This window comes from Oenanthe melanoleuca, chromosome 1A (genome assembly GCF_029582105.1).
Source record: "Oenanthe melanoleuca isolate GR-GAL-2019-014 chromosome 1A, OMel1.0, whole genome shotgun sequence".
In the NCBI taxonomy this organism is placed as follows: domain Eukaryota; kingdom Metazoa; phylum Chordata; class Aves; order Passeriformes; family Muscicapidae; genus Oenanthe; species Oenanthe melanoleuca.
The window spans coordinates 35,885,032-35,902,160 of record NC_079334.1 but is presented as its reverse complement, the minus strand read 5'-3'; the positions used below and the strand labels follow the sequence as shown (position 1 = coordinate 35,902,160).

The 17,129-nt window shown below is 38.4% G+C and overlaps 1 protein-coding gene across 1 annotated transcript in view; it reads left to right on the top strand.

The window, feature by feature from the left end:
- The window catches only part of TRHDE (thyrotropin releasing hormone degrading enzyme), a 197,831-nt gene that overhangs the window by 116,273 nt on the left and 64,429 nt on the right, over window positions 1-17,129 (top strand). The window contains exons 8-9 of the mRNA XM_056482398.1: window positions 9,946-10,011; window positions 12,388-12,575. Coding sequence (XP_056338373.1) covers window positions 9,946-10,011; window positions 12,388-12,575 — 254 coding nt within the window. The remainder of the gene's footprint in view (window positions 1-9,945; window positions 10,012-12,387; window positions 12,576-17,129) is intronic.

The window sequence follows — 17,129 nt, the reverse complement described above, 5'->3', positions numbered from 1 at the left end:
GGAGTCTGCAAGGAACTAAAATTCTGATAGAAATTTTTACAGTGTAGATGTCTTTGTAGAGATTTATATCTGTCAAGAATAACTGGCTGGTTCCTATGATGGTAAATATGCTTGAAAGGCCATTTGATTATAGTGTGGCAGTTCCACAATAAAGCTGCATCCAAGAGACTAGTCAAGGTATGATTTTTGAAAAGCCCTTTAAAGATATGATGTCTTGAGTCATATGACATTTCAAACAAGAGATTTAGTTACAGACAGAACATTCTCACTGTAGCACTCCATAGACAAAAGCAAAAAAGAATGTATTTCTATTGGCTGTAATGAATAATTGAATAATGACAGGAGTAGCCACAGCTGGTAACACTTACATATGAGAAAGTTACAGCTATTATTTTTGTAGAAAATATCTAATAAATCCTTCCTTCTCACAGTAGGTGATTTCTGTCTTTGTAAAAATTCTGGCATCTTTCATGATGTGCAGTTTCTTATGCTACAGGAAAATTCAAGTGCACATCACTGAATGCCAGTACTCTTCTTACAAAATGGTGTTGCTCTTCAGTCAAAAAGCTATTAATCAGGTGAGGAGGTGGTTAGAGTATGAAGAAGCTTGGTCAGCACCACTTGCTCTGATTATGTTTCTGAACTGCACAGATTGATAGAGGTAGGAGTCATAAGTTGGCCTTATCATTCAGCCATCACTCAGGGTGGTAATGTGCAATATTATACTAGGTCAGTGTGAGATTTTCTTCTGCTGTTGTTCCAACTCTGTGCTTGAAATAGATGGTGTCTTACATGTTTGGTGTCACTGGATTGCATTTTTGGGAAGATTTTACTGCTTTATGACAATGCATCTCTTCGGGTAATCTGTGCTTGGTTTTTATTTTTTTCAAATTAAATAGAGAGAGAAGTACCAGTGATTTGAATGTCTGGTAGATGTGTTTAAAAAGGCACCTCCAGTGCTGTAATGAGATATTTCTGCAGTGGTTTATTTTTCTTATATTTGGTTTGATTATTTTGGAGCCTCATCTCTATTACTGTACGTTTGTCAACACTGCATTTCATTTGCTGTGTGACAGCTCATTGATCACATAGATCTGTATCCTTTTGAACTTCACTTGCTGCTGTGTATGTGTTCATCACTCACTCTGATTTAGTGCATCATCAGCAGTTTGAATTAGTTACCGTAGGAATCTCTGCTTCTGTGATAAATTAACTACTTTTTAGGCTTCACATTGTACATTTGGAAGAATTTTCATATAATGCTCTGGATATATAGTTTTGGTGCTGTAGAGTGGCCACTGTATTGAAACAAATTGGTCAGCCTTTCACAGGAACTGTCTGGGGAAGTGTGGTATTCAGGATATTAAATACATCAAGGTTCAGATTTCAGTCACTTCCTAGTATTGCTGGCTATTTAAACTTCCTTTCATCTGCACTGCTTGTTCCTGCTTTTTAGACACCTACAGTGTCCATGAAATAGTAATGCATTAAATATTTTAATCTATTTCCATGGTATTATATGATAATCTATTTTTACATAGTGCATTAAACAGTGCATGCATTTAATACCTATTTATTGTATCTTTATTACTAATTCATAACAGTTAGTTGTTTGCTGTCTTTAATGAGACATCATTAGAGACTTCTTTTCAAGAGCTTTTTGTAGAAACATAAAAAATCTGCAAAGACTAACAAAAAATCAGGCATCTTAGGATCAAGGTCAGTGAAGCAATGAACTGCAATGCTGTCTTCAGATCAACAATGCACAAGGAACTACCTGGAGTCTTCCTTTGCTCAGTCAAAGGATGTAGCTTTTGGCACCCAGGAGGAGCATCTTTAAAGCTAGAGTACCTCCAGTGTTGCAGCTAGTGCATTTACTAGATGTTGAGTAAAGTACTTTTCAGCTGATTCTGCATCTTCTCTGGTTTAGAAATCAGAGTGTGTGACCTTGGTGAACATCAAAGTACCACCATGGATGTTCTGGCAATTAATTAACTGTCTGAGTTAGCTGCTACCAATCCCTTTATCTGAGAATTGTCAACTGAAAGACTTGAGCATGTTAAAGGGAGGACTTCAGAAATCATAGGAAATCTCATAGGAGCTGACATCACTGTTTTCTACACTGCATATCATATGAGATTGTTAGCATCTCACCTTTTTTGCCCCCTCAGCATTTCTTTTGCTTCTAATTTACACCACTCTGGATTTTAGTTTACATTTGTTAAAGGAATTCAGTGTTATGAACTGAATTCCTGTAGCTTTTCCCACCTTGACTTACACAGGTCAGTAAAAGACAGTAGGTCAGTTTCTTGCATAAGAAACTCCTATAAGTTGTCATATAACAATATTTTTTTCCTTTGAAATTGTTAAAGATATATTGCATAAGGGCCAGACTTGGGTATCACTCCAAAAATGGAAATTCTTCATCTAACTCCAAGAGTATTTGAGTATACTGTGTGTAGCAAAATGATGCTTAAAGAAAAATTGTGTTTGAAGGTGCGTAATTTGAATGTAAAGTTTTTGAGAAATGCTAAAGTTAATTTTATTTTTCCATTCTTTTTTCTTTTCTTTTTTTTTTTTCTGCGTATGCATCTTTACCAGGTTTTTTAATTATACAAATTCCCAGTGTTTTCTGCATGGGACAAGATCTGATCAGTTCACAAGGTGGACCATGCTAACTGAATTGACTTAATGATGGCTCTTGCCTGCTTTCTTTTACTGGTTTCTCCTGTATCTCAGCCTGTATGTAACAGTACATCCTGTCTAGATCCTCTAAATGAATTTTATACTTCTAATACCATGGATGAGATACTCTCAACATTGCCCTAATTTTTCTCCTGGAAAATCAATGCTAAAACTCCCATTGGCCCAAATAATGCCAGAAATATCAGTTCTGCTGATCGGATTATTGTTAGCATCAATGGGAGTATCATGAATTACAAAGGGAAAAGGACAAAGTAAAATGCTATAATTATGTGGCCCATTCAGCATCATTGGCCCCAGAGAAAATTAAGATTTATTTTCATGTGTGGTTCCAGTTTCTCTCTTTCTGATTAGTAGTTATAGCTTGCTGTTTAGACATAATGATTTAATTGTAGATATGACATGTTGACTGGATATTTTGCAGTTGCTGCTGGTTTATATCATTATGTCACTGTTGTACGTGACAAAAGTCTAGAAGGAAGGAAAATAAGGGCTGGAATTTCAGCTGGTGTACAGTGACAGGATTCCACTGAGTTCCTTCCCTAGGATTTTATGTGTTGGCTGAGATAGTAACCCCAAGAGAAGGCAAAACACAGCAGAAATTAATTTTTGTATGATGCTTTGAAGTATGTTGCATACCTTTCATGCTTTTTTTAACTTCTTTTTACCTGTTTGTGAGTTTGAACTAGAAGCTAGCTAAGAAGCTCCTGTTAGTAGATAATTTAAACAGGGTTACACAAAAGTTCATTCAAAGCAGCAGAAGGTGGGAATTATAATTGGATTAGTTAAACCTCTTGGTAGCCCCATGTAGACAGTTTAAAAACTGAAGTTAAATGTTATTTCCCTTTCTTTGATTTATGATAGTGTTTTTATTATTATTTGAAGTTTCTGAGTTTAGTCTACTTCAGTTCTGAATGCAGTGTCCACTCATAATTTCTAATGTAGGTTAACTAATTTACTGTAAAAAGTAGCTTTTTGATGAGAAATGTCACTACTTTGTGTTACTTAAACATTTGAAAAGAACATTCGAGCATCGCTTTTAGAGAAATACACTTAAAAATAAAATTATTCTTTCCCTTAAATGTGATGCACTGATAATCTTTCTCTTAGCTATATCCTCAAATCACTACTGTGTATATTTCTGTCCAGTCTCTTTCATAATACTTGGCACATGCTTGGTTTAGTGGCTTAGGAAACCACTGTTCTGTTTTCCTCAATGCTGCCTCCAGCTGCTTGTTCCCCTCAATTAATGGCCTCCCAGCACCACTTCATTTATACCAGGGGAAGAGTTTTGGAGTCCTCCTGGGTAAACTTGATCAAGGAGGGAAGGAAGGGTGTCCTTAGAGGGGAATGTTAGTTTCACTCCTATACAGGCCATTTCACAATTTCACAAACAGAAGCATGGGTCCAACGAACAACAGCAAAGGTTGTGGGATGTGCTTAGTCTGGCTGTACCACCACACTGTCATCAAACTGTAGCTCAAGGCATATACAGGAATGCATTTGATGCTGTGACTGTAACAGGTGTGATAATTTTAATAGTAGATAAGGACTATCTACATAGTCAGGCCTGCATTACCTTATACTCCTTATGTGCTTGCTATTTCAATATAATTTTGATGCTGGCTTTTTGTTATTGTAAGTTGAAATTATTTTTTTAGTTAGTTAAAGTCTTGACTTCTGAGTTACGTTTTTTTGTAGGAAGAATACATTTTAAGGCCGTAATAGATTAGTATAGGAAGAAAATCAACATTTTTGATCCTCTGGTAGAAACTGTGATGAAAATATATTTTATGACTCCCGTGTATTCTGTATGTTGGCAATTTCTTGCTAGATTGCTTGAAAGCAGTTTTGGGCACTTCTAGTAAAACAGTGTAGAAAGTGAAGCATTTATTTGTCTTACTTGTCCAGGAAAAACCTGTTTCAGATGTTTTTCTTAGCTGGCATTGCAGTAGTGCTTTGACAACTGGTCTGATAACAGCTGTTCTTTCAGTTTAGAGGTAGCTCTGCAGTTTGACTCACTGGTGCAACTTAATGCTTGATACAAATAGAGTTAAACCCCAACTAATTTGCCTTACACAGTGTTGACCATGACCTGTAAGGTGAATTTACCTACTCCTTACTTTGTTGCTTGTCTGACTACCCAGCCAGGAGGGTGGTCACTTCTCTTCCTTACAGCTGCATCTTCGGGATTAGTCTGTTGTACAGCTGAAAACACTGCAAATCTAGTTGGCTATTTTCGATTTTCTATTCAGTACCCTTCCTCTCTTATGGGAATCTTCACGGTTTTGTAGCTTGCTAGTAGTCCTTCATCACTGGTTTTCACTCTCTTTTGTTTGTTACTCACCTTTGCAAACATATGCACCACCCTCTGACCCTTGCCTAAGCTTGTTTTATTTTAATGTTACACAATATTAATATGTGATAACAGATTTGATGTTAGCAGTGTGAAGGAAGGGAGGAAAAGGGGGCACGTTGTAGTCAGACAGTCAGCATCTGTCAGATGGTGTCTGGTAGCTTAAGATTAGGTCTATAAATTTCTAGGAAAACAAACACACTGTATTTGATACCTGGAGCCTCAGAGCCTGCTTTCTACATGAACTAAATGTTTTTATTTGTAGCATTAAATCTTCTGTGATATACAGCAGTCGTGTATAAAACCATTGAACAGGAACAGATTGTAGGCCAAAGGGAGGAGGATGAGCACTGAGGAGTAGGAATGAAATACAAAAAAGGGAGATAGAGGTAAGTCTGCTTTTCCTGAGCCTTGAGAAAGGAGAAACATAGCCACAAGAATTGGAGATGAAAATAGTTTGCTGCTTTTCCTCCCTCATATAGTGGAATTTTACAATTACCTTTAGGAGAAAAATGAAGTTATTCAGTATCAATCTATTTCAGATCTCAGCACCAATCATGTAACTTGGGAGCTGTCCTTCCAGCTGGGCAATCAACTTCATACAGATTAACTGAGAAAGGAGTTTAGTCCTAGGTTTGATATTTTGTTTTCTGTTTATAGATGTAAAATCTCTCTTGAAAGTAAGACACATGTTTGGAGATTTATTCTTCCTTTATACTTGTTTAATCCTTTGGTATTTATCAGTCACTACTTTTTGTTAGTTGTGAGCATTATCATGTTTAGGTAGTGGGATTGTTCATTTATTTTGAAACCAAGAGGCTTAGCTAATAGGCAATATTGCAAAGAAATTAAAGACTTTTCCCTTTTAAATAATCTCTTTTTCTTAAAAAAATTTAATACAATGAAAGGTCTGAAAGCTTAATCAATACAGCATTACTAAAACCACCTTTCAAAATCTTTCAGTATTTTCACTCTTCCTAACACTGTTCAAGCTATCTGCTCCAGTTTTCAAGAAATAATTTCAAAAGCAATGAGCCTTTTAATTATTTTTTTGGGGGGTGAATTAAGATTACTGATTGATAACATATTATACTGTAGTCTAAATCTGTTGGGATTTTTGGAAAGATCCTATGTTTTGCTTGTGCAGTAAATTGACTTTATTTTCTGGTATTGCAGAGTCAGGATATTTGTTGTTTATTTATTTGCTTAATGTTAGAACATGCTAAAACATATTAAAATACTGCATTGTCTGATTAATTTTTTATTGATAGAGGTGAATGATCACATTCCGTTATTCCTTCTGGCAAAGAGTGGTTTCATGTTTTAATGTGAAAATATTAGGAAGAATATTATAAGTGTATGTGTCCTGAAAATGTAAACTCAAACGATTACTTTTGGTGGGTGTGTGTTTTTGATTAATTTTCATGTTGTGTGACAGTGCCCTAGGGTCTGTGAAGTCTTCCTACTTTCCCCATGACAATGGAAAGCTTTGGAGGCAGCATTACAGTGAAGGAGAATGGAAGAGTTGTAGAAGAGTACTCTTGAGTCTTGAGCTGCTAAAGAGATTTTCATGCCATCTTTTGTGCTCCCATACACTGTAGGGTTATAGCTGACAGGAAGGTGGCTAATGCATGTCTTCATGCTCCAGTATACTCCAGTCGATGGAACAGCTTTTGTCGGTGATAGACTTGCAGTTTATGATGGGAAGCAGCCTTGCAGCCAGATGGTTTTGGGCATATGTGTTTATGAGTAAGTGGCTTTAAGTCACTTTGCCTCCTGTGGAGCTGTGCTGAGCACAGACAGCTGTGTTTTCAGTGTCATCGTCCTCTTCTGTCCTGTGGCTTGCATCTCTGTTCTGTTTGCTTTGGTTTTTCTACTGAATGTACAGGCAAAGGGGTGGCTAATACTCCTTCCCTGGAGAATGACGGTGAATGAGAGCATGTATTCTGTCCGTCTGCAAGCTGCTTAAAGACTTAGATATGACTCCCCAGGAGGAAAAATGGATTATATTCCTCCTTGTTCTATCCTTAGAATAGACAAGCAGGTTACGTATAGATCTTTGGCTCCTATTTTACTACTTCCTGATACGTGTTTGATGCTGATACATCTTTTCCTTTTTAAGCTGAATGCCTGTCAATGGAAGAGGAAGTGAGGCTCATCATCTGGTAATGGAAGTTCAGGCAGGGTCAGAAACTATCCAAACTACCTTTGGAGTCAGCAGCTGGGGTGGCAGTACAACTCTGCAGCAGAGCTGGGTGTGGTTGGGTGTGGCAGGGTTCTCAGTATAAAACCTGTATAAGCCCTGGGGCGGGGACGCATTCCATAAAGATCTGTAAAAACGTGAGTGGCTTGGGGAGAGCGAAGTGGGGGACAGGAATGCACTGTGTCTTCTAATGCCAGAAGTAGGAAGCAGCAGATGAAACCAGCAGACAGGCAGGCACTTGGAACAGGTATCACACAACAGATCACTGAAGTGGGAAATGCTTTTTCATAAGGTGTTGCAAATACTGATTTATTCAGAAAGCAACCAGCCGAATTCACAGAAGATATAACTATTAAATGCAAGGATAGTAATCTGCTTAGGATTTCTTGTGCTGTGAAGTGCTGCATGATGGAAGAGCAGTTGTGGGAGATACCACTGTATGCTTTTCTAGTTTTATGCTGTTTTCAGGTATCTGCTACTGGTTATTGTTGAAAACAATATATGAGGATAGGAAAAAAAGGATATTTGATGGGGCCTGGTTCAGAAGCCTTTTGCTGTTGTGCCTCTGGAAAGCGCACTCAGATTTGAGATTGCAGTGTAGGTTTACTACTGAAAGCTTATGTTGATACACACTGTCACTTAGGACTGCTTTTTGGCATGCACTTAATAACAGTCCTGGTTTTATGCTGTGTTTATGCTCTTGGTGCAACTTTCATGAAATAATGACCCAACTGATTATTAGGTTGTATGGTACAAGGATTGTTCCAAGATGTTGTGTTTTATACTGTATATTCTTATTTTGTGGTAAAGGTTAGGATTCCTTTTGTTTTCCTTTGTGAGATAAACATGTTAGATTGGAGGATAATAAATTTTTCACTGAGTGACAAGCCACATTTAAACCTCCCAATCTATGTATTGGGAGGGAACAACCCAAACAAAGCCAAACCCAAAAGAAAAGAGGCAGAAGCATTTAATCTCTTTGCAGTCTTTCTGAACGCAAAATGTAAAAGTCAAATATAATTTCTAATTGGTAAACAGGATTATTGCCTGGATGAAGTCCTCCAGTGTTAACACCTATTTTATTTTGTTCTGCAGTGATTCTAAAAGGATCTTTCAGAAGGCCCAATATATGCAGCATTTTCTAGTACTTCTTAAAATGTGGATGATATATCTGTTGTTATTTATTTACCTTGTTCCACTTCCGTTTATTCCTATTTTATCTAATTTCCAATTCATCTTCTTTAGCTTTGGAAGCTATTGAATGTTTCACTGTGCCTTAAATGATTCTGTATTTTTAGACAAAACGAAAGCAGAGTGTGCTATAGGGGCAGCCTGTACAATACTGTCTTTTTTCTGAGTTAGTCTCATGACATTGTTAAGACTCAGCACTGCATTTACAGAGTCAGTGTTCTCATTTAGCCTTCCTAGTCTGTGATTAAATGGGAGTTGTTGCTTGTTTTAGTATAAGTTGGCTGACAAAAGCTAAATCTGTCACAGGTGCTACAATTTGTGTTTCAGAAAATTTGCTTTCCAAATACTAATTATTCCCAAAGTATCTTACTTCACACAAAGCACAGATAACACAGTCAGCAAATTTGTCCCAGTTTTATTGTTGTGCAGTAAATTAGGGTTTGTCTTCTACCATTGTGTAAAGTGAAGATGGTAGAAATTCAATTGTAGGAGAACCAGTTGATGTACAACCTCTGATCTGATTTTTTCACTTAATTCTCCCAATCAAATGCTTGAAATGTATGTTATTCAAATAATTACTGCTGAATTTCACTTTTGTAACTGAATGAGCTGTTGTCAAGGGACATGGGATAGTGGGGAACAACAGTGTTGTCTCTTCTGAAGTAATTTAAAAAGAAAGTATTTTATGCTTGAAAGACCTAGACCCAAGCTGGTAATATGCTTAAACTATTAATTTGGGAAGTTATTTTAATATGATGGAAGCTTAGTGGGAATTAATTGTTCTTCTGGTTGTTATGAGAGAAGAATGAACCTTTAGTTATTGAAACTGTGGCAGAATAAGTGAAAGCATTCAGTTTATAACCTCAGACTCTGAGTCACAGGTGGCATGAAAACACACATGTAGGTCACTGTGCACAAGCACGGACTTGGATTTCTGTCACATGTCCTCCACTGCTCCCTGTTACAACCCTAGTTGCCAGAATGATGTATGTTGACACTGAAGGGTCAGGATCTCCCTAGATTAGAGTTTGGACTTCAGATGGACTATGGCTCAGTTAAATCTTCTGTGATGAATCCAACTGTCATCTAAGTGAACAAATTTTTGACACTAGACAAAGTAGAATGACCTGCTAAAATAGCAACTGGAACTGTGTTTCAGCAGCTTCTCCTTTCATTGCCAAGAATTACCTAGGAACCTTTCCCAAGGTATATTCTAAATATATATATATTAAAGATATTTAGCTTATAGAATGGCTTACACAGAAAAGGAAGAACACTGAATGTTGTAAATGAAATTTTTAGCAACAATTTTTGCATGGCAAAATACCTTAAGAAACTGTTTGTTTATTCCCTTAGGATGAACATGTTGTATATTTCTAGATTTTTAACAAATGCAAACATTGATGTGATTTAACTCCTAATAGCAGTGATGCACAGCTCTTGTTGTTTGTCTTGTGTATTGTAATACTGATTTTTATTTTTATTTCTGTAGGACTATTTAACCATTCACAAGTTTGGCAATGCAGCCAGAAATGATCTCTGGAACACACTGTCAAAGGTAAAATGCTTTAATCTATTTTGCTGAGGGAGAAACAGGAATTTGCTATGTGTTTTTCGTGGTGAGATTGGGAGTGAATAGTGCACATTGAGTTCTTCAAACTACAGAGCAAATGTAAAAACTGATGCATAGAAATTCCATTTGACATAACCTAGTGGCAACTTTAAAAATATGAGTTCTGCAGTATTTATATTCTTTGTTGTGTTAGAATATATTTCCCTGCATGTGCTGTGTCACTGATGTGCAGTGAAAGATACTTCATAGAATCTATCACTGACTTCAGTGACAGCACACTGAGACTTGTAAGCTGGAAAGCACATGAAAGTGCTGGGCTTTGGCATTTCCATCACGTGTGTTTGTGGTTTTGTATGGAGTTAAGATTTTTATGAATGACAAAACTATTAAAGCTTTAAAGTATGGTGTAAACAGGGAACTATTTACTGTAACATTTGGCATGCTGTAGAGACTTCTATTGCTATATCCAGGTTTGCCTTGGGTTCTAGAGCCTGATCTAGGGCTCCACAATGGCTATAATTTTTTGTCAGATGAGCAAAATGTTCCTGAATTTCTTCCTTATGGGACTAGTCTGAGCTAGTCTGTCTTCCCCAGAAAAAAAGACTGAGTGGAGGTCAATGTGGAGTACAGTCAGAGAGTTTTTGCACAATTACCAGTTCAAGCCATACAAAACATGACAAGCTAGTTGTAACTATTGACACCAAAGCTAGGATTCAGCTGGAGGTCAAGACATCTAGACAAGCAGCTATGTAATGTAAACTAGGTGTCCAAGATCCTGTTGTTCTCACTGAGTTTTCAGTTGCCAGTACACAGACTTCTAACAACTTTTACCTTAATTTATCCTACCTGACTGCCAGCTGCCACATGAGAAACACGTCTGTTGTAGGTACACTGGTTCTCAAAGAATGTGTTGAATATTTTAGAACATGTCATTTGATGCTAGTGAATAGGAACGACAGGAGTCCCAGAAATCTAGTCAATATAGTCAGCAGAGCATAGAGAATAATTCAGTTGGCTAACCACTACATGATTTTATAATAAACTTGAACCGCTGACTGTTGACTAGAGACTTGAGATAGTGGTTCAAATATAGGCAACTAGTGCCAGATTAGGTGCAGTAGGATGTTTAAGATATTCAGGTGTGTCTAACCAATTTAGCATAAGATACATGGGGAAATCTATGTTCTCCTGGAGTGGCAGGTAAAGGTCAAATGACATTAGTCATCTATATGTGGGCAACTGTACCAAGTCCTGTGTCTGTACTGACTGCTAAGGAGACTTGAGACAAGTAACATACAGTCAGGCTTTTAAATATATGTCTTAGCCTCTGGGACAGTTCTGGGCAGTGGGAGGTCTGAGAAATGAATGTTTTCTTGAAAAAACAGCAGAGTCTCCAGCTAATTAGGTAGAACAAAAATGAGACTATGTTCCAGTCCCTGACCACGACAGCTATACTGTATGCTCATATCTACTGTTGCAGCTAATAGTTCTGTTTGCCTCAGTCGTAAATGCATTTGTTGCCAGCCCCTTTGTTCCTAATGCAGTGCAACTGCAGCTTCAGTTCTGAAGACATCTTGTATTCATCAGAGGTTGCTCAGTCTGTGGTCTTGGACTGTTCGACAGCTAGGAGCATGTCCATTGCTGAAGAACAAATTATGCCTCTTTCTCCTCATATGCAGTCTCATCTCCCACGATGCCATAGCATCTCTTTGTGTTTCAGATAAAAATTCACTTGTAAAACAGCATTTTTATTGACATATGGAACCAAATATGAACAGATTATTCTTCCATGTGTTGTGACAGGTGCAGTTTATGAAGCAGCAGGGGATATCTTGGTATATGTTGCCTCACTTTGGACATAAGGGACAGTATTTTCAAATAACTAGTCATTTTGATTTTCAGAACAGAGAAGCTCTGTATTTTTAGAAATTAGGGCCCTTCAAATATGCCTTATTGTAGGCGCCTAGATCAACTAACACTATGTCTTTCTTAACCTTAGCTGGTTAAGAATAGCTACCCAGTATTTCTGTGGCTCTTGTTAAAATCCTGTAAAGCAGGTTATTTCTTCTGTTATAGCAGGAATACTTGAATGATGTGGAAAACATGACTTTCTGACTGTCACTCTGCTCTCTGTTAAGATTACCCACCATTTATTTTTAAGATACATAGAGCCTTAAGTTCAGTTATGTAGTGTGTGTGTATTAGGGGTGTGTGTGTATATCTGCATGCATGTATGATGGTTTACCTCTAAAAACAGTTATGGTCCCAGAGACAAAAAACAAACAAACAAACAAACAAACAAACAAGCTTTAATATGTTGATACTGCTTCAGTGTATTGATACTTTTCTTTTATTTCCAAGGCTTTAAAAAGGGTTGGAAAATCTGTAAATATCCAAGAGGTAATGGATCAGTGGACACTACAGATGGGTTATCCTGTTATCACTATCTTGGGAAATGAAACTACAGACAACATCATAGTCATCTCCCAAGAGCGTTTTGTTTACGATAGTGATACTAAACCCAAGGATCCTGCCCGTGGGGACAACAGGTACTTGTATTTCTCAATTACTATCTTTCAAGATACTGTAGTTGTTTAAGTAAGTGCTCTATGTGTGTATTTTTATGAAAATGGCTTTTTTAGAAATCTGAGCTTTGCTTGGTATCAACAGCATGTGGTGATGCTTTCATTTGAACTGTAGTAAAGTTGAGGCTCATTAAAAGAATTGGAAAAAATTCGCATCCTGACAGTTCTCTGTGGCACTCTCTTGCCTCACTCATCTGTTTCCTCCCCTTTCCTTTTGATTTTATCACACTCCATGAAGCAATTTGGAATATGATTGGAAGGTCTGATAGTTGTTAAGAATTCTCTGGAGTGAACCTTTCAACGCTCACACATTAAGTAGGCAGATGTAAATATATGTCAGCAACAGACCTCACTTAACTTGGGAAGCAGTCAGGAGCTGAACTGGACCTCTGTTCAAGGCAGGAGGTTCCAGCTCTTTCATTTTTGGAGGCAGGTGAACTGGTCCTATAGGAGCTGTTACACTGGCTGGAATCAACATCTCTGTCTTGACTCCTTTTCCATTTATTAGATTCTTTTGTTCCTGCTCCCAGTCAACTCTATATGCTTCATTCATCCCAGAGACAAGCTGACATTCTTGGCTGATCCTGAGGAATCCTCACTGTTTCAAGCAGTTTTGGATTGTATTTTAAGGCCAAGAGTAGCTATTGCTAGCTGATGCTAAAGAATTTCAAGATGGCCTTTGAAGTTTATGTGTTGATCTGTTCATGCTCAGTGTGGAAGAGGGCACACTATTAACCTGGAATATTCTGTATTTGTCCAGTAGATTTAAATTGTTAAGTAAAATTTAATACCAAATTTTGATTGACATGCCCAGAACTTGTAGAATATTCCTGTTGAGGAAGGCCTAAAATTATAGTAATGTTTACTGGAAAGTATTGAGAAGTTCATTATCTTTTTTTAGAACATGAATACTATGGAACTCAAACATGACACAGACTAAATAGTTGCTTTTCTGGCTGTATTGGAACAACCTAACAGGGTATTAAGCATCTGTCTAAATTCTGGGCTGAAATTAGTTCCTTTGTGAAAAGGAGATTAAACAATGAATGTGGACTGTTGGAAATGTTCATGACTCAGCTCAGTGCAGCAGGAGAGAGATTCTCCCTTCCTATCTTGCAAATTTATTTTGGGCAAGTGTATATATGTGTAATGTAAAGTGAGTGGAGTTAACTATTCAGAAGAACAGCAATTATTACTTTTTTGATTGACTGAAACAGATATGTTAAGCCTTCTAAGTAGTGTAGAGACTTTTCAAAATAGATTTTCTGTGTACTCACTATTGGTTGAAGTAACTGCTGCTGTAATTTATGAGTAAAGACTGCTGGGTGTGTAAATGATACCAAGGTGATCTGGTGTGTTGACCCTGGCTGGATGCCAGGTGCCCACAAAAGCTGCTCTATCACTGTCTGCCTCAGCTGAGCTGGGGAGAGAAAATATAAGGAAAGACTCATGAGTGAGATGAGGACAAGGAGAGATCACTCCCTGGGTACCATGATAGGAAAAACAGACTCAACTTGGAGGGAGTGGAGGAGGAAATTATTGCCAATCAAATCAGAGAAAGGTACTGCATAAATAAACAAAAATCTTAAAACACACTTTACCCCCACCACTCTCTCTTTACAGGCTTCCCTTCACTTCTGATTTTCTCTACCTTCTTCCCCCCAACAGTGCAGGGGAACAAAAATGGAGCCTGCAGTCAGTTCATCACATGTCTCTGCCACTCCTCCCTCCTCAGGTGGAGGGCTGCAGCATGGGGTCCCTCCCACAGGAGACAGTCCTCCACAGGCTGCTCCATCATGAGTCTTTCCCACGGGCTGCAGTTCTTCACAAACTGCTCCAGTGTGGGTCCCTCCCTCAGGGTGCAGTCCTTCAGGAACAGGTTATTCCAGTGTGGGTCCCTTGTGGGGTCAGAAGTCCTGCCAGGACCCTGCTCCAGCCTAGGTTTCCCACAGGGTCACAGACTCTTCCAGGTCTCCATCTGCTCCAGTGTGGAGTCCCCCCCAGGCTGCAGTTGGATCTCTGCTCCTCCATGGACCTCCACAGAGCAGAGGGTCACATCCTGCCTTTCCATGGGCTGCACCATGGGCTGCAGGGAAATCTCTGCTCCAGTGCCTGGAGCACCTCCTGCTCCTCCTCCTGCACTGACCTTGGTGACTGCAGGGCTGTTTCTCTCGCTTACTCTCCTTTCTCCAGCTGCTCTTTCCCAGCAGTTTTTCCCTGACATTACCTCAGAAGTGCTGCCACAGTGGCTGATGGGGCTTGGCCTTGGCCAGCAGTGGGTCTCTCCTGGAGCTGGCATTGGCTTTGCTGAACTTGGGGCTTCTCACAGAAGCCACCCCTGTAACACTCCAAAACCTTGCCATGCAAACCCAATAAAGGTGAGAATTAGACTTAGTTTTATTTTCATACATGACATCATTTGTAATTCAAACTGTATGTTATCATATGTGGAATGGCCAGGACAAATTCTCCTGGGTTTCTTAAGAGATTTTGTCCAGGGATTTTATTACAATTCTTGTTTCTAAACATTGGAAATAAGATTTGGTGCTGGGGAGAGCACAGTGAAGGATATCCATGTGAGCTCTGACAGGAATTTAGTATCCCAGCAGGCAGTACAATACATATATGTATCTCCTTTGGCAGGACTCTTCCCCCTTTGGATTGTTTTTTTCCTATGATTCCATTTCCTTTTAAGCACAAAAATGAAAGAAACCCCTTGCTCAAGGAAGGCTTTACAGATGGGTTGTTTACTCCAGCCAGTCAGCAGACTGGCTCATTAGCTGAGCTAATTTGCTGCTTCCCAGTTGAAGTTATTTGGAAGTCATGTTACATAAATATTAACACCAAAGAACAGGAACCGTATACATTTAGCAAAAGGTGAAACTTACCTGTGCCATTAACCTTTCAAAAATCATTCATCAACTTACATTGAAGTCCTATGGCTTAGTAACAAATTGGTGTCTGAGTGTTATAACACTGACCATGCAGTTTGTTCATGCACTGCCCACAGGCAGATGTGGCTGGGTATGCACAATGGCCATGTCCTTTCATACCAACAAATTAAGTAAAAAACAAGGTTGAGATTCTGAAAATAAATTTAATTTTTTAGTTTGTAGTGACCTAGATATTTTTGAGTTTTTTATTTCTTTTTTTTCCACTGCTGAAGTGACTATTGCTTCAGTTATTGTGAAAGCAGTAGACAGGGAAAATCACATTAGTGAGTGGTCATTTGATAATTCGAGGTGCATTACTGTGCTTGGTTTTTGATATTGAAAGAGCTGAACTTTGTATGACATGGCACAGTTTTTCTACAGATACACCAAGGGGTGTGGTAGCTGCACAGTGCAGTGCTCTGGTTCGTTCTGTGGGTGACTTTGGTCAGGAGTTGGCAAGGGTTTGCTAATGTCTGGTGATGAGATTTTTACATATATATCATCAGCATGCAGGCTTTGGGGGTGTTATAGATCAGTGGCCTAATTCACAGTCTAATAAAGTTGGTGCTTACCTCCCCTGCATGACCTGTGAATTTAGGCATTGGACTCATGTCTCCCTGGGGAGCTGTGATAGGCACTGTAAATAACAGAGAGCAAATGGTGTTTATGCCACATCTGAGGCTGTGCTCTGCAGGGCAGGCAGTGCTGGCTTCCTTGGGGTAGTTTATCTATGGATTAATCGTGATGATCATTCCAAACACCGTAAGAAGTAGATCTGCACAAAACACAGAAAAATGTTCAGGTTCAGGCATTTCCAGGAGTTTATCATCTAAAAAGACAACACAGTATGCACTAGAGGGCTCCAGGGAAGGCTCTTAAAGCATCCATCTACCCTGTAGTCTTTCGTTATCCAGAGGTGGGGCTGTAGTTTGGGATGGCACAGTAATAAATGTCAATTCTATTGCCTTCAAAATGATGAGGAGTTTAAATTTTTGGATCAGATGCTGTCGAGGCGAATTTAACTTTGCCTTGCTGTAGAAAGAGTCACTTCAGAGTAGGTCTTTCAAATGTATCTGCTGCATAAGAAATGTGAATAAAGAGGCAACTGAATATTTGTTAACCATTCTGGTTTTATAAAATGTCTGTGCTTTGCTTTATGCTGTGTATTTATGCAGCAATTAACTGCAAAATGAAATGTGAAGCTGCATATTTAATTTTTAACTCTGAAACCATGTAGAGGAAAGCAGAAGCAGCAAGCAGATTTTTCTAAGTGATAAATGATAAAAGTGAAAATTGTTGATACCTTTGGCAGTGGTTGATGCCTAGTCCATTACTGTAAGTGTCTTTAATTCTTCTACAGAAGAGAATGATTACACATTTTCCAGTCTCCTGTATATTTGCGCTCCTTGTCATTATACATGTAGAAAAATGTGTTTCAAGAGCCATACATATACAAACTGTGATTTATTTCTGTGCATGCAATCGACTGTATGGCTTGCTAGGCTCTAACATTTGGACTGAAATTCTAGAAGGTACACAATTTCAATTCTTTGTAAACTGAACATAGATTTTGCTTGACACTTAT